The 20920-nt window shown below is 40.2% G+C and overlaps 1 protein-coding gene across 1 annotated transcript in view; it reads right to left on the bottom strand.

Moving 5' to 3' along the window:
- tmem132e (transmembrane protein 132E) overlaps positions 1 to 20920 on the bottom strand; it is a 110995-nt gene that overhangs the window by 33383 nt on the left and 56692 nt on the right. The window contains 2 exon segments of the mRNA XM_078787992.1: positions 7876 to 8019; positions 16342 to 16534. Of these exon segments, the coding sequence (XP_078644118.1) occupies positions 7876 to 8019; positions 16342 to 16534 (337 nt within the window).

Here is a 20920-nt window from a genome sequence, read left to right as displayed (position 1 = left end):
GTACTCTCACATCCAAAGTATCCTCAAAGAAGGTTTTTCATCCTCTACAGGTTTCGCCAATGATATACGGAATGTTCTCTTGAAAAAGTAAGTCAAAGATGATTTTAGACTTGCCTTTTTCACATTAGAGCCAATAGCAGGAGTGCAGCAAGGAATTCCGGGCCCCATGAAAAAAGTCATGTTGTGCCCCACCTATTTTTGGACCCCTGTCTTTCCACCCTTTTCAGCCAAAAACTGTATCGTTAATCCATGTGCTCATGACCAGTTCTCTCATGGATGATCTGAATCGGAATCGCCTGATGGGAACATCCCCAATTGGAATCAAATATATCCAAATGAAGAAGAGATTGTCTTGTACTGCGTTCACTCTCATATTCTGGTAAATGGTAAGGGCGGCCAATTAAAGAACAGCAGGTACCCGGGTCACAGATGCTTCCATCCTTTAATGACCTGGTAGGAGCGCAGAGCAACACTTCCTTTCTCTGGATGTGTCACAAAGAAAAGCCAGCACATTCCAAGAACAGGAACGCCGCCTTCATTAAACAATTTCATCCTCAAAACTTCCAGTGTCGCCTCATTAATCGCCAGCCAAACGAGGTTAGCGTTTAGCAATGGCGTGTTAAACGGAATGAAAGCTGACACATGGCTGGAATTAGCTGGGTAGGGAGGGGGGAGGGGCTGTGTCGTCGCTAAGCTAAGGAGCTTTTCGGGGTGTGATGGATGCGTGTTAAACGGATGTGCGCCACCAACGAGTTCATTTAGAGCTCCGCTTGCCGAAAGCGGCTCACATTAGCCTGTTGTTGGTCGGATTAATGAGGCTGAGTGTGAAAATGATCTGTTGGCATGGGGGGGTGGGGTGGGGGTGGATGGCTGCAGTCAGTTTGTACGCTCACACTTGGATATCTTTTGGATATCTTTTGGATATCTTGGGTCGGACCAATGAAAAGTGCACGTTAGTATGGGTTGCTATTTTTACCACGTGATATTCCAAACTAAATACTTTATTTCCTGTATGTTTACCAACTTGGACTTCACCAAGAGCTTGTCAAATATACTTCTCCCGAGCAGCACACACACATACTCAGAGGAAGAGAGCTTGGCGTGTATATTCTTTTACATATTTGTCATTTCCACATGCAACATGGCTTTCCACCATCTGTTCCCATTCCGTCACAAAAGGATGCGAGATAACAGCAAAGCGCCACAGCAGCAGCGTCTGGATGTTAACGTCTGTAGACAGAACACGTTGTAGTTTGGCCAAAAGGTGTGAAGGTACTAAGCAGGCCAGTCAAGGTTGCAGATGGACCTGGATGTTTGTGCATGAAGGCTGGCGCTGTCCTGGTCACGCGGGAGAGACTCTTCCCAAACCTGATCCCTCGCTAGAGTAACACAACAAAAGGTAATTGAACGGGTTGGGTGGCAATGCAAATGACAAGGTGGAAAAACATGTCAAAGATTTAATCCCAGTCTTTAGCTGTCATGCTGAATAAAAGCTTATGTGACAACATGGCAATATATCATTTTCGGAACATGAAGGACTCACCGCTGCAGTAAACTTTAATCATCTTCCCTGTCTTTTCCATTGCTAAATTTAGCCACTGGCTTGGGGGGAACGTGTCACACCAATACGTAGGGGGTGAGACGAGTGGCGGCATGGGAAAGGAAGGGATGTGGGGTGGGGAGTGGGGGGTCAGGTACAGTATGTGTGCTGGATGACCACGGGCGTGAGACGTGATGGCCTGACACAAAGTCTTATCTCTGCCTTCATATGGCTGATGTGAGTCACAGCGCTGCAGGAGGTAGGGCGTTGTGTGTGTGTGGGGGGGGGACAATGTGGCCTCCTGACCCCCACCTGCCAAACACACACAGCTTGCCACTTCTATCTCACTTGGTACAGCTCCATAATTATGTCTGCTACATAGAAGTGGCTCTTCATGTTTTTCAATGTACATTCCTCCAATTCAACATTTTCAAACTGTGATTTTATTGTTAATCTGCATTTATTCTTCCCCACCTTTATTGCAATTTGCATTTTTTTGGAATAAGCCATTAATAGAGGTGTTTCTGGCAGGGATGTGAAAATGAGCAACATAAATTGAAGACGTGAGCAGCAAATGTATCTTTCTCAAACAAATATGACATCAGTTCTAAACGTGTCTCCCCCAAAGAGCTCTCTCCTTGCAAAACATGGTCAGGCTTGCCTTAAGCAATGTAATTAGCAACAAAAACGTGAGTGTGTGTGTCTGTAAATTTCTGTCAACGTGATAATCTGTGTGGGGGGGCATTTTATTGAACTGTCAAGTATACTTCCTGCGCCTGAAGGACTGCTTCTAAATGATCGCAGGCGGGGTTACTCAAGCAAGACGGCTCAATATCGCACATTGCTTGCAGCTTCGTGGCTTTAATGGATAATGAAAAATGATAAACGATGTCACGGAGACACTCCCACCCCCGACCCTGAACGCACTGCAACACCTGTTCTTGTCTGTAGATGTACTTTATGTGCGGGGGGGGGGGGCAGGGACCATTTTGTTCTCTCTTGGTTCCATTAACTATACTTGTTTGTATACCAGCAAGGACAAATGGAGCCATGTGTAAATTTTGAATTAGTACTTCATCATTTATTTAAATGGTTTTATTATTTTCTTTTTTTCCTGTTTAAAACACCATTTTTCATATGATTTATTGCCTATATTGTAAACCAGAGGTAGGGAACCTATGGCTCGGGAGCCAGGTAGGGCTCTTTCGATGACTGTATCTGGCTCTCAAGCATTTCTTACCACAATAAAAATGTATTTTTGCTAACATTTTAAAGTAAACATCACAGAAATGACTGTTAAAAATAATATTAAAAATCAACAACTTTTTTATGCATTTTAATTCGTCCATCTATTTTCTACTGCAATACGGCCAACCATATCCATCTTTCCTGATATTTTCCAGGTCAAACACCAAAACTCGATTATTACTGGGTAATGCGGTAGTCTACCTCGGTCATTGAGATGTCAACATGTAAATATAAACTTTCCTCCTTTAGTCAAATAGCTAAAGCTGCAGAACCAAGCCTTCTGGCAAAGATGGCCAAAAGAATGAAATATACTGAGTATGGTGCAAAACTATGCAGCAGCAGAAGTTGCATTAATGTCAGCAAGTATTTGATTTATTGTTGGACACTGCGCTGCTCACGAAAGTGTGCTGGCCACACCCCATTGGCGTGGGGTAGTGTGCCTGGTCTACGTAATTAGAGCCCATTATATCTAAAACTGTTGGTCTTACATAAAAATGCACACATTTTATTGCATTCAATGTTTAAAAAAATGTATATGGCTCTCACAGATACACATTTTAAAATATTTGGCCTTCATGGCTCTCTTCGCCAAAAAGGTTCCCGACCCTTGTTGTAAACTAACAGTATTTTATAGTTGTGAAGACAAAAATGCTCCGATGTCTTGTATTCTATATGCTATTATTGGAAATACAGTTGTCCCTCGTTACATCTCTCCCTCACTTTATCACAATTTGTTAACAATGTTTCATGGCTAACTATGGCCATACGTCATATGTAGTATTCTGGTCACTGGGCATCAGTAATGACACAAAACATTGATGAGAGATGACATGACATGACAGTACATTACTTCTACAGGACAGAGTGAAGAAACTTTTTCCTCCTTTCCATGTGGAAGTGGTAATTTTTTGGCTTATTACTTTTTCCTTCTCTACTTCTGTAAAAATCCTTTCTTGAATTTAGAATAAATACATTCTAGGCTAACTAATTAGCTTGTGAGCATGCTGCGCTTAAAGTCGAGGTCACCTCCCTCCTCGCTGCAGTGGTCCTATAGCCTGCACATTAGCAATGTTGTAGAAACAAAGAATAGTAGTGAGAGTGTAAATGGATGTTATTTTATCTACAGAGCTGTAATAATGGTAAAACAAAATCATATTTTTTCACTTGTTACAGTTGCGTCTGTGACCAGTTAACCGGCATAGACGAGGGACAACTGCACACTATGTTTTGACATTTACCAAACGTCGGTATGTCGACACCACCCTGTATTTGACTCAGTATTGGATCAGAAAGGAAATCCCTGGTATTGCACATCACTTGTTGACACATAATAAACACTGATATATAAAAAACATAGAATTTTGGATTTCATTCAGACTTTTTCTTGACATTTCCAAAGATGTCCTAGTATACTGTACATGTAATAAAGTTGTATTATCATTAGACAAATGATCAGTGACTTATGGCGAATAGTTGGTAAGTCCCTTTGATTGATGGCGGCCATGTTTTCTAAGCAATCTTGCTCATATTTTACAGACCAGCACTTGTCAGCCCCCTAAAGGCTGATGCTCAGTCTCATGATAATTTGGCGAAACACCTTTAAGTTACAGTGGGTGATCCGTAGAGCAGGGCATAGAGCTGTGCATGAATTTTCAAGTCAATCCCACTTATGGGGTTTGGCAATAATGCCCCCATGTGGTGTACTTGTCAGAAACAGGGAACACAGTAGGGCTGCATGTTTAGACACATTTTTACCCGTTTGTGTGCCGTCTTTCACCTCGGGGTGTCCTCATTTTTTCAAAAGACTGTATTTTGGATTTTTTCAGTGACTTTGGTGTTGATGCAAATTTGGCTTTCCAGTAATCCCTCGTTTATTGGTTAAACGGTTGGTCAAGCGGTATTGGTTCCAGACCCGACTGTGATAAGTGAATTTCCTCATTTATAAATTTCTAGGTTTGAACATTATTAGATCCTATATGGTTCTACCATATCTTACTTATTGTGTGGAAATATGGGCTAATAACCATAAAAGCAATCTTCAGTCGCTAAATGTACTGCAAAAAAGGTCAGTAAGGATAATTCATAATGCCGCCTACAGAGAACATACTAACTCCTTATTTCTAAAATCACAAATATTTCAACTTGCTGATATAGTTCATCTTCAAACAGCTAAAATAATGCATAAGGCTAAAAACAACCAATTAGCTAAAAATGTCATCCAATACTTCTCTATAAGAGAGGAGAAATATGATTTGAGGGAAGAAGTACATTTGAAACACTTGGGACTACGTTATGTTAGGACTACGTTATGCTAGCCATAGCATTTCAGTATGTGGAATCAAACTATGGAATGGATTGAGTAAGGACCTCAAACAATGCACAACGATGAGCCAATTCAAGAAACAATACAAGCAGCTGATGTTTGCTAAATACAAAGATGAAGAGTCTTGAACCAGTCATGATGTGCTATATATATCACTATATTGACACTTACTATGGTACCCATTATGGCATTGGATGCTCATATCACCTCCTACTTCGGTACGAGGTGCATTATAAACCTTAAACTGTATTATGGAAAGCAGGAAGTGAACAAATGTAACAGTTATTGATTGTAAAAGTACCAGATGGAGGGGTAGGATTTAATAAGCTTTGCTTCTTCCTACTCCTTTTGGACATGTGGAACTGGGAACTGATTATGGGATGCACTCAATTGTAATCTGATGCATGTTCAAATGAAATAAAACCATTACCATTACCATTACCAGATCCATCAAGACATGGAATAACACCCCGTGGTCACCTTTACACTCCCATTACCCAATATACTGTAGTAGACATAATAAGACAAAATATGACATAATATGAGAATAAGACCTGTGTTAGTATGTGTTGCTGTAAGTGTGTTCCGGAGCCAGAGGAGCCGAGTGGGGGCCAGACAGTAAGTGATATTGTGGGTTCAGAGTCATCCTGGCCTGGGTTGCAGCCGCAACAGTAGCCCGTGTTAGGGATTACGGTTCCTGTGAGATTATTCAAACTTCCTATAAAAACTTGTTGTTCCATGTAGCACTGGTGCCTGTGTGTCTCACCAAACATTACAGTAACATTACCGACACCTAGTGACCAGAATGTGTACAACACTATATATTACCACAACATATTTGAATGCGTCTTCTGAATGCCTTATACAGTAATCCCTTGTTTATCGTGATTAATTGATTCGTCCAGACCCGGCCGTAAATTTCTGCAAACTAGGTGTCAGCAAACCTGTTTAAGGGTTTCAACACCATTAGAGCCCTCGGGACATGGGATAACACACCTACAACTTTACACTCCTTTTGCCCAATATAGCAGACGCAAAACCTTGATATAACCTTAACGCAAAATTAGACATATAAAGCAAAATTATATAACATAGGCTCATACCAGCAAGATTAATGAATGATTAATTAATGATGGAGTGAAGGCATGACATTGGAAGCACAAAATGGCGAGGGACAACTGTATAACTATTATCATATCAAACTACCTTTTAAACAAGAAATAACCGCAAAGCAACAATCTAAAAGGAACATAAGGCTAATAAAATATTATGTAATATGTTGTCATCAGTTCACATTTTGACTGCAGAGCCAGGCAATCCAGGGTTCAGATCTTGGTTCGGGCATCTCTGTGCCGAGTTTATATTATCTCTCTGTGCCTGAGTGCATGTGTTTTCTCCGGGTAATCCGGCTCCGTCCCACATCTCAAAGACATGCCCGTTATGTTCATTGTCTAGTCGAAGCTCCCTCATGAGGACAGGCGATAGAGAAAAAGGACGGATGGATGGAAGTACTGCTACATTCTCCCACAGACACTCAAAGGATGGAAGCGGTTTTCATGATTTTGAGAGATGAGGCTGAAAAGTCAAAGTTGATGTCACGGTGAGTCATATCTGGCCTGGCTACATCCCACTGAGCACAATTTATTGGCGTGGAACTAAATTTGCCAGGCCGTGCAACCTTTAAAAAAAAAAAAAAAGGACAGAGATTGGGTTGGATGGGCTGGATATGCTAGAAATATGGATCTCCTTTGGCGAGTTTCCCCTCTTGAATCCATTTTGTTTGCTGGATTGGAAGGAAATGAAGTCATTTGCTAGTTTACTGCTCAGAAAAATAAACCGATGCCACTAGTGCTTACTGGTGAGTGTGACTCATTTTGATATTTTTCTCATGTTATTCGATAAAAAGGATGAATGGCTCCAGATGATGTTGCAGTGTAGAAGTTTGTAGTTCTGAGTTTTTTTAGACATGTAAGCTAAGGTTAAGGTTTAAGTGGGTATTCATCCCCAATTGTGTAATGCCACACATAATGGTTTGTATAGTTGTGATGTTATAGTGGAGGTATTCAAAGGCGGATTGGGTCTCCAGGTATCAACTTAATGTTTAACAGTATCGATATGGATGTAGTATATCGTCGCTAATGAGTCTTTGCTCTTCATAAAAAATAAAAATGAAAAGGGGGCGGGGCATAGTGGGGCAGCCCAATGATATAAACGTGATGTAATAAAATGTATCAACACCTGGATGTGGTGCAGTCCAAGTGTTTCCTGCACATACTGTATGACACTCATAGCCATCACAAGTGCTACTGTATCTATTAGGCTGCTAATTGACTGGAGAGAATACCAACACTTGTTGTGTGATCCTCTTGACGTGGGATCGGGAAGCCCAGGCAGCATCCTGTGTTTGTGTTTTTTTATGTATTTAGTTTGCCTGCAGCCATGGCACTAAAGTTAACAACGTGAGGGCTGGGCTTTGCACTCCACTACATAAGCTGGACATAATGGAGCTTTTACTGCAAACCACGTTACTCTATCTGTCCACTTCTATGAACTATTGATTTTATATGAGGAATCAAAGCAAGACTACACACACACACACGTACACACGTACACACACACACACACACACACACACTGAGAAGGCTTTTGTGCTGTGCCACTCCTCTGCCTTAAGTGGGAAGTAAAGGGATTACTTGTCCTTAAATTGACTTTGTTTGCCAGACAGAGAGCGGCAGGCAGGTTGAGAAAATCAGGTTTGCTGTACCTTAACAATGTCTTCGTTGGACGACTTGCACTGCACAAAGGCCGAGACGTCCGTAACCACCCCGTTCATCTCTATGGAGACCATCTTGACGGGGATGGCAACCGTCCGGCCCGTCAGGATGGCAGTGTTGATGATCTCCGTGTCCTGAGGAACAAGACCGAAAAAAAGATGTTTTCCATCAGGTTTCATCAGCGTTACACATGCGCATATTCAATAAAAACCATCAGGCCTCCCAGGTGATGTTTTAGCAGGAGGCCCCTTTCAGCGGATTTCATCAACTACTTCAAATACAGATTTTACTCTAGTGAGGGGCTGGGTGCAAATACGATGAAAAGACTTGAATTCAAAGAACAAGCTCTAATTGTGGTCTTTAAATGAATGACATCAGGCTTGTGTCTCCATTCCAACTGAAGGCGGATCACCAAGAAGAAACTCAATGACAAGAAAACAAGGCCTAGACCAACAAACCAGTCCTCTTTGCCCCCTGGGACTCATATGGGGATTACTATTAACTAATTACTAATAACACAGCCTGTTATTAGTCTGGGATGGGTTTCACCTGGCTCGATTAACTCATTCGCGACTAAGGATGCATTTATAGGTTTTTTTCAACCCAACTGCTCGCTCCCAAAGACGTTTTATACACCTTTTGTTTTCTTTTGCGCGATAGGCACGAAGTGGTGATGATACAAGTCTACCATTGGTGAACAAGTGGCCAGAAGGTGGCAAACGTGAATTTTATAAGAGCACTGCCTCGTATCCGACTCATGCCTAATAAAGACCCACCATCCACCAGTATGAGCCTGGAGTTAGTTTTTCAGAGAGAAGATTGTCATATCGTTGTTTGATGTGTGTGGTAAAAGGCAGTGTGCTTGCATGAATTAGCCACATTAGCACTCAATAACATCAGCCCATATTTACAAATTATGCATTTACATACAATTCCAAGTAGTTATTTACCAATGTATTTGGAAGTGTTCTTTAAAACCTTTTATTGTTGCATCTGAAAGCTTCCTTTTGTTTTTGCTCCCATTTTTCATGAGATGGACTTAAAGATCTAAAATTCATTGCAAATACACAATATTACCATTTCTGTCAATCATTGTTCACAAATCTAAATCACAAATCACAAATCAAAATGTATGATAGTGAGCACTTCTGCTTATAATCCACCCCACCCCACCTCACCGGTGTGCCACATCAAGATGCTCATCAGACACCAAGATTAGTGCACAGGTGTGCCTTAGACTGTCCACAATAAAAAGCCACCCTGAAATGTACTTTATTTTTTGCTTTATTGGTGGTCTGGGGACCCAGAACCAGTCAGTACCTGGTGTGACCACCATTTGCCTCATGCAGTGCAACACATCTTCTTCGCAGATTGTCATTTGTGGCCTGTGGAATGTTGGTCCACTCCTCTTCAATGGCTGTGCAAAGTTGCCGGATATCAGTGGGAACTGGTACACACCGTCGTATGCGCCGGTCAAGCACATCCCAACCATGCTCAATGGGTGACATGTCCTGTGAGTATGCTGGCCATGCAAGAACTGGGACATTTTCAGCTTCCATTGTGTACAGATCCTTGCAACATGGGGCTGTGCATTATCTTGCTGAAACATGAGGTGATGTTCATGGATGTATGGCACAACACTGGCCGTCAGGATCTCATCATCGTATCACTGTGCATCACTGTCTTCTTCGTCCATCGGCCTTTGGTGGAGAAATGAACATTGAATGCAAGAGCAACACATCTGGTTACCATTCCTGCCGTCAGCATGCCAAGTGCATGCTCTCTCAATGCTTGCCACATCTGTGGCATTTTGCTCTGAGACAAACCTGCACATTTCAGAGTGGCCTTTTATTGTGGACAGTATAAGGTACACCTGTGCACTAATCATGATGTCAGATCAGCATCTTCATGTGACACACCGGTAAGGTGGGATGGAATATCTCAGCAAAGCAGGAGTGCTCACTATCAAACATTTAGACAGATTTGTGAACAACATTTGAAAGAAATTGTAACATTGTTTATCTGGAATGAATTTTAGATCTTTGAGTCCATCTATGATAATGGTAATGGTTTTATTTCATTTGAACATGCATCAGATTACAATTGAGTGCATCCCATAATCAGTTCACAGTTCCACATGTCCAAAAGGAGTAGGAAGAAGCAAAGCTTATTAAATCCTACCCCTCCATCTGGTACTTTTACAATTACTAACTGTTACATTTGTTCACTTCCTGCTTTCCATAATACAGTTTAAGGTTTTTTTCTTTAAAAATAATGTACAAGGTGATATGAGCATCCAATGCCATAATGGGTACCATAGTAAGTGTCAATATAGTGATATATATAGCACATCATGACTGGTTCAAGACTCTTCATCCTTGTATTTAGCAAACATCAACTGCTTGTATTGTTTCTTGAATTGGCTCATCGTTGTGCATTGTTTGATTTCCTTACTCAATCCATTCCATAGTTTGATTCCACATACTGAAATGCTATGGCTAGCATAACGTAGTCCTAGCATAGAAGTGTTTCAAATGTACTTCTTCCCTGAGATCATATTTCTCCTCTCTTGTAGAGAAGTATTGGATGACATTTTTAGCTAATTGGTTGTTTTTAGCCTTATGCATTATTTTAGCTGTTTGAAGATGAACTATATCAGCAAGTTGAAGTATTTGTGATTTTAGAAATAAGGAGTTAGTATGTTCTCTGTAGGCGGCATTATGAATTACCCCTACTGACCTTTTTTGCAGTACATTTAGCGAGTGAAGATTGCTTTTATAGTTATTAGCCCATATTTCCACACAATAAGTAAGATATGGTAAAACCAGAGAGCAATAAAGTGTGTGGAGTGATTTCTGATTGAGAACAAATTTTGCTTTGTTCAATATTGAAATATTTCTGGCCACCTTATGTTGTATATTTGTAATATGAGGTTTCTAGCTCATATCTCATATATGAGCTTATCTCATGAAATCTCATATATGAGCATATCTCATGAAAAATGGTAGCAAAAACAAAAGTCTTGTGTTTATAATGATGTTGAGTATACACATTTATTTAATCTTGAAAATATAATTACCAGTAATCTAATTAACTGAACAAGTCACAACAAATATTAAAATAATAATCTGTTTTTTTTAAACAATTGTTTGGTGGGATGCTTTGTCGCCAAATGAAACAAAACGGTTTTCTAAAAGCGACTGAATCAACAGCACCCCTGGTGGTTACAGCTAAATAGTGCACTCCATTCTGCTTCCATTGCTTCAGGACACAATTGAAGTGATCATTTTCTGTCAACCAATGACCAGACTGTGCTCTGTTCTGTGTTTGGCAGCTAAATCGTCAATGGAAAAGCACCAAACTGAAACACTGCACGACATGGAAGTACAAATGTATTCTACAGAGTGGTGAGAAGCTTTCAGGGTTACAGCCTCAAACAAGACCAACACTGTCATCCAATCTGCTTGGCATTTTGAATGCAAAGAGCCAATTAAAAGACGCGGCAGTTCATCACTTCATTAACTCTCCAACAATTCATGTCGTGTGCAGCGGGGCTAACAAGTTCTCTCATTTGCGCCGGCCCGCAAGAGAGAGAATACATTTTCCTTTTAATCAAAAGTAGAACATTTAAATATCAGCTTGGCATGTGCTTTAAATCGCAATAAGTACACGTTGCGTGAAGCGTGCGACCTCTCGCTGCTTGTTTTTTTCCCATTCCAAGGCGCATGCTTTGGTCTGCAGTCAGGTGTCTTTAGGCGCCATGCTGACCTTTAGCTGTTCGAAAAACAGCAAGGTGCAAAGATGTACAAGGTTTACGTGAGAGAGCAGGCAGGGATACACTCCATTTTAGAAATACAGAGCCACTAACAGTAAGATTAGCCAATCACTTTTTATTTACTTTTATGACATTTAATTGCCTTTAATTATGTCCTGTGCACAAAAACGAAAACAGAATGGTGAGTGGTAGCCTAGCAGCGACCATACCCGCTAGGCAATGTGAGCGATCACTACAATACTTGGGGTGACTGGTGCCGTAATAACACACCAGTTTGGTCTAAAAAATGTGCTGTCATTTCATTTAATTTCTACAAATTACAAAATACTCACATTAGAATATACACCAGTGACAGAATATTCCTCACTATTCACGACACCTTCCAAACATCTTGCTATACTGGTGAGTCCACATTGGCACACATGGCCAGAGTTAACTCAGAATTAATTGAAATTAATCACAGATTAAAGAGTATTTTCTCTATAATAATAATAATAATAATATAATAATTTGCACATTTTGAGTACACCTATCAAAATGAGACTGGATAATATGTTTGCTTTATGCAATTTTGTGTTAAATTTTGAAACAACTCAACACAAAATGGACCTCAAGGTATAAAAAACAAACACAATGTACAACAAGTAGACTCCAAAAAGGGACCAGTGGTTCTCAACTGGTTTTGCTGGTTTACCCATCCCTCAATGATAAGTGGTGACCCAAACTGTGGAAATGTTTCCATTAAAATCTCTTGAATATTATATTTAGAGGGCCTGTTTGCAACAATTCTGCAGATGCATAGAGGGCGCTTACCTTTTAATGTGTTATGGTTTTCAGTACTTGCTATACGGTGTTTGACAAGTTGAATGACAGCACCTGGACTTGCACCCGGGCTTGCAACTGGATGAGGTCTTCAAGAACATCAAGCTAATCAATTAGCACAATTCAGAATATGCTAATTTAGCATTTTTCTGATCAACTCGTGAGGTATATTTAATAACAGGAGGTCCATTTCTTCTGCAGACCACCTCTCTGCCTGAGTCAATAGATCTAACTAGGCATGTAACTATACCTGCGAGTCTCCATTGTGGGCAGAATTCCCTGTGCAACACAACGTCAACCAGTGCCACGAGACACTGGCGTCGTTATAGCACACCCAACGTTCTTGCCCTCCTGCTTAAGCTTGGAAGCTTGGACGAGTCGACCATAAACCTGGCACCCATCTCATGGCTCCAGAGGCCATGTTGAACATTTCCCATGGAAGTTCATCGACTTGCTGGCCTTGAGGACATTCACGTAAGTTGAGCGAACCAAAATAAACAAGCAGAGTCCATTAACGCATCGAGCTTGGGCCTGCTAAAACAGAAGAAGCAGCGGCTAATAAACAAAGGCTTTGTCAGTCGATGCTCTTATGTTAATCAAGTTGCAGTTTGGCGTCTGATCGATGAATAAGGTCACGCCGTGCTGCTCCTCATGTGGACAATCCATAATAAGAATTCCCAAGTGTCACGGCGGCATTGGCAGTAGCAGCACGGTTGCTTGGTAACGTTCCTTGAAGGAGGCCGTTATGCAAAAGCGCCAAAGTTGAGTGGATCTAATTAACGGGAAAAATATGTAAACCATGAAAACACTGATATGTTGGAAATAAATGATGCTCAGCAGCTCAACTTTAAAACGACTGTTATGTAATCACCTTCAATCTCACTCAGTCATCATCTTTTCACGACGGGAATTTAGAGTTTTTATCAAAATTACTCATTACTTACATTACTATTACCACGGGGTACCATGGTTTGAAACCCCAGTCAAGGTGAATGGCAACGTACAGAAATCTACACTATAATAATCATTTTTTTAAACAACACTGGCCCAAACAGTATCTGCCAAGAAAGATTGTGTCTAATTAAGTCCCCACTGCCGTGCCCCCCACTGCCGTGCCCGCCACTGCGCATGGATAGTAATTACAGTACTAGTTCACACGCCACACTCAAGGATAGAAACGTTTGAAGATTGGATCAAAACAACCTTTTCAGATAACAATCAAAAAACTATTTTCATATGTGGAGACTTCAATATTGATCTGCTGAATCCACACAACAACAAGGTAATTGACGATTTTATAGATACAATGTACTACATCTGCAAGTTCATATGTTACGTGTGGAGTTCCCCAAGGGTCAATACTGGGACCAAAACTGTTCAACTTGTACATCAATGATATCTCCAAAGTCACGAAAGACTTAAAGGTGGTATTATTTGCGGATGATACCACTGCTTTTTGTTCTGGAGGGAGTACAGACAAAATCATTAGAAAGGTCAGAGAAGAAATGGTTACACTAAAAAGATGGTTTGATGGTAATAGATTATCCTTGAACCTAAGTAAAACTAAAATCATGCTGTTTGGTAACAGCAGAAAGGACACGCACCAGCAAAATACAAATAGACGGTGTAGACATTGAAAGGGTGAACGAAAATACATTTCTGGGGATCACAACAGATGAAAATATGATCTCATATTACAAATATATAACATAAGGTGGCCAGAAATATTTCAATATTGAACAAAACAAAATTTATTCTCAATCAGAAATCACTCCACACTCTTTATTGCTCTCTGGTTCTACCATATCCTACTTATTGTGTGGAAATATGGGCTAATAACTATAAAAGCAATCTTCACTCGCTAAATATACTGCAAAAAAGGTCAGTAAGGATAATTCATAATGCCGCCTACAGAGAACATACTAACTCCATTTCTAAAATCACAAAAAGCCATAGCATTTCAGTATGTGGAATCAAACTATGGAATGGTTTGAGTACGGAAATCAAACAATGCACAACGATGAGCCAATTCAAGAAACAATACAAGCAGTTGATGTTTGCTAAATACAAGGATGAAGAGTCTTGAACCAGTCATGATGTGCTATATATATCACTATATTGACACTTACTATGGTACCCATTATGTCATTGGATGCTCATATCACCTCCTACTTCGGTACGGGGTACATTATTAAAAAAACAAACAAACCTTAAACTGTACTATGGAAAGCAGGAAGTGAACAAATGTAACAGTGACTGATTGTAAAAGTACCAGATGGAGGGGTAGGATTTAATAAGCTTTGCTTCTTCCTACTCCTTTTGGACATGTGGAACTGGGAACTGATTATGGGATGCACTCAATTGGAATCTGATGCATGTTCAAATGAAATAAAACCATTACCATTACCGTTACCACCTTTTGCTTAAAGTGGACCTATTATGCTCACTTTCGGCCATTTGTACTGAGTTGTGGACTCATATAGAGCAGCTACACATGATAACACGCACAGAAAGCTTTCTAGATCTTCCAGAATCTGTGCCTTTTCCAGCTGTATTTTCCAGCATAGTCTGTTTTTTAATTTATTCCACCCACATCCGCCTCCTGGCACACCCACTCTGCTATGATTGGTGCCACTCCCAAGACAAGCAGTGCAGCACAGCAGGGGGAGGGCAAGGCTACTGTTATTGTTTGACACAAGAATACAACAACAACTACATTTATAGGTCAGAAAAGTGGTCCCCTTTAAGCCATGGTAATATACAAAATAAATTCTAACCTTGTCTTTTCTCTGCATATGTATCATTTTGCATGAGAAAAACTCTTGCAAAAATACAGTAAGTAAAAAGTAATTGGGCGGTTCCTCATGGATACGGTCGTCTAGGCTGTCTTTGGATTGTGCAAGTGTACCCCATAAGAGTGTATACCCTATAAAGTGGTCCAAGTCCAATAGCATTACCAGGTGGCATATCGCAGAGACAAGCAGCACCGCCATTTCCACCCACCCACGGCATGAATTCAAGTAAAAGTCACGCTGATGGAGTCTCATTTGACGGCACGGCTAAACACATTGGTGGCGTACAAGGCGCATGCTAATTCCCAACTGTCAGGGGGAATCGTGCTACGGAGCCGACCGTATGTTTGGCCAGATGTGCAGGGCTTGCAAAACTTAAAGTGGAGAATGTCTAATGGGGCTCGGAGCAGTTGTAAGCATGCAAATGGAGGGTGGGGGGTGCAGCATTAGTGCTACCATTGTTTGTGTACACAGTGAGAAATGCTGCTTTGTTTCATTTTCTCTCATATCTCTGATTGCCTGCATGATTTATGGCTAATTTATTCTTTGCACATACCGTGTAAATTGCTATAGTTTCTTCTAACACAAAATTAGGAGATACATGTATTTTTTTGCCACTGAACAGCACGAGTATGTATATACATACACTGTAAATACACAGATATTGTTGAAGTAGTTGCTGTGTATTGTGCTAGCTATACCAATTATGCGACCAGTATCATCTACTACAATCAATGTAACATAGATGATAATGTATTAAATAACACAATGAATTTATCTATTAGTCCTATTTTAGTCCCATTTTTAGCATATATAAAGTTAATTGTGCTACTGTACATCAATTACACTGCCAGTAGCATGATTATTATCATCAAGATCTTAGAACATGACAGGATTTCTCCTTCAGGAAAAAAAATGTCTTGTACCGTCTCATCTCTTGATCATCTGGTAGTTATTCTTCAAACCACATTAAAGAAAATCTATCTATCTATGGTATAATGTACTGTATGTACTCCGCCTGAACTTGATGATCATGTAATGGGATGTCCGTCTCCGCGAGTTCTCACCATGGCCAGAGGGAGGATGGCCTGGATGTCCCGCTGCACCACCGTCAACTCGGTCACCACCTTCTCCGACTCGCTGGCTGGGCTCTGGCCCTTGTAGTCGATGTTCCAGTTGATGCGTCTGGTCACTGACAGGCTGGTGAAGTTCTCCATCTCGAAGTCCAACTGCATCACCTCGGCGTTCCCCAAAACGTCCCTTGAAATAAAAACACTGATCAGAACTATCACGATCTCATTTGGAGTTACAAGGTTGATCAAATCATGGCAAGGAAGTCATAACTGCATGAAAAATTATATTACAAGTTTAAACACAACAGACGAAATGGAAAAAAATGCTGTAATAACAAGTATAAAGTCAAATATTAAAGGAAAAACATCTTCTAACGAGAAAAAAGTTGCAATTTTACAGAAATAAACTTGTCATAGTACGTAATAGTAAAACCATTGCAATTTTAGTGGCATTGAGTTAAAATAAAGAAAAAAAAGACGTTTCTTTTTACATATATGAGAAATGTGAGAAAATCTTTTCTCTCTAACAGGTTTGGTTAGAGAAAAATGTACAACGTTATGGGAATTAAGTCAAAATATTATGTTAGGAATACTTACAAAGATTTTATAAGAAGAAAGTCGAAAATTGAAAGAGAATAGAAAAAAAGGAAAGTTGATACTAATGACAAGTTTTTCACCTTGCTGAGCTGCTATTTTTCCTTGACATGCATATTCCTAATATGAAAAAGGACAATCCTGCCTCGATGTGATGTTGTTGCCTGTGATCTATGGCTTCCATTACATTGGACCAGAGTTAGCAAAACCTTGGAGCAAAATGCAAATCCTGCTTACGGAAAAAAGGCCCCAAGTGGATAAGAGTCTACCTGTGCAATTACATTGCGTTCATTCATCTGCGACGATAAAAATGTACAGGATGCCGTGACTCTCTAGCGCTTAATGCTGATGAGGATTGACACTCTTTCTAACGACGCTTACTCTGAACTTACGTTATCCAACAAGTCGGGAATTTTTCAGCGGCGCTCATGCGCATCTTGTCAATAAACAATCACCGCCCCTTAAGCTCTCTGAGACTCTTTTTCTTTTGTCTTTAACGTCTTGCTGTCGAGGAGATTGCAAATTTAGTTCTGCCTCTCACTTTGCAAATAATTGCTGCCCGTTTTCTTCTCGACAATCGATAGCTCTGCTAAAAGACGCCCTTGAAAAGTGCTTCAAGATTGATAAGGGACTTAAAGAAGACGCTCCCTGTCCAAACATAAAAAACGGCAAATAAAATCACTCCCTACCTCGACTTTAACTCATGTCCATCACGGAAGACATTCCGTGTGAGCACCATTTAATGAAAAACCTCGACAAGCCTCCGAAAGGTTCCTCTCGGGAATGACGGGATCCATTTGTTGCAACATCGCCCCGTGAACACAAACACATGGGCAGGAATGGGTTATCAATAAGGCCCATCGGGCACCGAGCCAGACTTTGGCCGACTGTCGCCTTGCAAATGCAGCTAATCGCAATTTGGAAAAGGCAGTGCTATTCAAAGTGCGGCCTGGGGGACATTGGCGGACCAGAGCTGGTTTTTTTATTGGCCCGAGGGCACATTTGAAAAATATAATTTCACAGCTAAATGAGAAAAATCATCAGTAACTTTGATGAGAATGAAATAAAAATATTAAAAGAAAAAGGTTGTTTTACTATTATCATTATTAAAGATTTTCATTTCCAATTTGATATTCTGTAAAACAACACAAGTAGGTATGATAAGAATTTATATATATATATTTCAGGAAAAAATGCCATGTTCCCTCAGTTTGGCTGTTTTTTTTTTATTTGAATTTTCCAACTATTTCAAATTTCTTTTTAAACATTTTCTTTATTCTCATAATATTTCTATTTTATTCTTGTAATACCATAACATTTTTCCTGCCATGTAATTTTCCAAAAACTACAACTATATTTAGTTGAGTATGTTTCTCATCATATTAAAAATGAAATTATTTTTAAAATAACTTTAGGCTATCAAGATGACATTAATTTTCCTTTTTTTTCCATTTCCTGTTGTTTTATGTTCTAAATGCTTTCTTCTTTTATATTGTCGTCCCATAATTAGGACTAATTCCTGCCACATTTTGACTTTATTGTCATGAAAAACTTTTTTGAAACCGGATTTAAAAAAATATGTTTTCACTGTAATTTTTATTTTTCCTCACAATATTTCTTAAAAAATGTCGTTAGATAACACTTTTTTTCTCTTAATATTTTGACTTCCATTCATTCATTCATTCCTTTTTTACCGCTTATCCTCACAAGGGTTGCGGGGGTGCTGGAGCCTATCCCAGCTGTCTTTGGGCGAGAGGCGGGGTACACCCTGGACTGGTGGCCAGCCAATCACAGGGCACATATAGACAAACAACCATTCACACTCACATTCATACCTATGGACAATTTGGAGTGGCCAATTAACCTAGCATGTTTTTGGAATGTGGGAGGAAACCGGAGTACCCGGAGAAAACCCACGCATGCACGGGGAGAACATGCAAACTCCACACAGAGATGGCCGAGGGTGTTTTGAGAACGTGCTGCGGACACGGCTGCCTTGGGTACTAGCAGGCTGTTACTACCATACACAAATACACCAACAAGTTCCTCAACTTAATATGCCGTTATATTTGTGTTAGCTCATTAATGTCACTCCGAAGAAGGAAGAAACAAGAAGTTATTGAAGAAGAAGTTTCCGACAAGGCAGCCTAAAAGCAGCATGAAGACATCCAAGATCAAGGTGCCAGTTAAGTGGCGTCATTTCACCCAGAAGGAGAAGGAGGGTAGCCTGTTTCCGTGAGGTTAATGATGCTGCGCTGTCTCTTTTTTTCCCCACAGCTCAGGAGGGAGGAAGGGCTTCTTTGATCAGAGTCTGTTCCAACAGATGAACTGGGAGGCCTGGTCCAATCAAAGCACGAGAATGCTTATGGCGGTGGTGGACGAGTGGACGTTTGTGATAAGTGTGTGTCATCTGCTTTGAGTGGGAACTAAGTGACTTTTCAATACAACACATGCATGGAAGTTCACAACATTTTGAGAGAGATGCTCCTTTTCAGAATTGTGACCATTTTACCCCCCAAAAGGTTTATAGATAAGTGACTGAGATAAGAGATAAGAGTCTGGAAGTTGAATCAACAACTTATCGTGCAATGTAATCAAAATTTAAATAAAGAAAGACGACTATCATTTTGCAAATTTCACAAAATGTAATAAAACCATTTGTGAAAATGTAGAGACTTCAAATGTATTGAATGTTTGACCACTGATTTTATTTCATTCATTAAATCCTGATGGCACGCATACAAGGAACTGGAAAAATGGAAAAAAACTCAATTTTGAAGTGTGAACCCTTTAGACGGCATAGTATCCGTGGGAGAGTCCTTGACAGAAAGATAATTGATAGACTTGACCTGAGAATACAACGACGTGGATGAATGTTAATATTCCCAGGTAGATAGAAAGATACTTTACAGTACATCTACCCATGGATTCATAGCAGCATATCATAGCAGTTGAGGCAGTTGACGATCATTAGCCTTTATCTCAGACCATTTTGAAACATTACATTTTGAAACAGTAATGTCAAAACCCAAATAAAGGCTAAGATGTTCCGTCTCTCTTCCATTGTTAATTGCCATTTTGGTAATAACAAATGACTCCAGTTCAGTGCTGTTCATCAACTGATGATCACGAGGATATCGAATATCACAGTGTGTTCCCAGCGAGGGGTTTACGCAAACAGAGAAGGTAGTAAGCACTCCAGAACTTGGAACGCCTGTAGGAATTAGTTGCACCAACCGCCAAGTTTTGATGCACCTTCTTTTCTGTTGACCTATTTTGGGGTCCCTTTTCTGAAATAGCCATTATTTTGCCATTTGGGTAACCGTACCTTGTTTTTAACCTCTGGCACGTCACCATTTACCTGTCTGCCATTCAAGGTATTCATTGGACTTGAGCGACTTCAATTCAACAAATAACTGCAAAAATTGGGCTGTTCTAAAACTTTTGAGCGGTAATGTATGCACATTAGCCCTGCCATGTCTGGTATCACTTGAACACTCCATTTCCATTTCCATTTCCATTTCCATTCCCTGGCAGTCCATACAGCTATTGGCTTGACTTATCTACCAATATAAGCCAACACCAGAAGTCAAGCCTAAAAGATGTAGTCCAAAAATACCAAAAAGGAAGTCAAATATTGTACAAATATTATTCGTAATGTTGGTCATTGTTGGTGGACACCTACAACTAATAAAAAAAGAGGTAAATGGCCGTATTGTTAAGTTAGGTGATGACTTGTGACTGGAGTTGGCAAGCTAGTTGTTGGATTGCCAGTGCCTGACTTTGTTCCAATATGTGTTGGGTAGCGTTACATTTCTCGGAACGTCGCTGTGTTCCAGATCCAATATCTTGTCAGTAGTGAAGGTATTTCACTGATCAAACAGCGCCATAGCCGACACAGAAGCTACACAAAATTGAGTTGAGTGCAAGCTGCCACGGTCTTGCGAGGTTGTGTTTAAAGACAATAGGAATTAACTGC

Source organism: Doryrhamphus excisus, linkage group LG21 (assembly GCF_037039965.1).
Source record: "Doryrhamphus excisus strain RoL-2023G ecotype Guam linkage group LG21, RoL_Dexc_Guam_v1.1, whole genome shotgun sequence".
Classification (NCBI taxonomy): Eukaryota; Metazoa; Chordata; class Actinopteri; order Syngnathiformes; family Syngnathidae; genus Doryrhamphus; species Doryrhamphus excisus.
The sequence above is the reverse complement of the archived record's forward strand: the minus strand, read 5'-3'. Positions and strand labels throughout refer to the sequence as shown.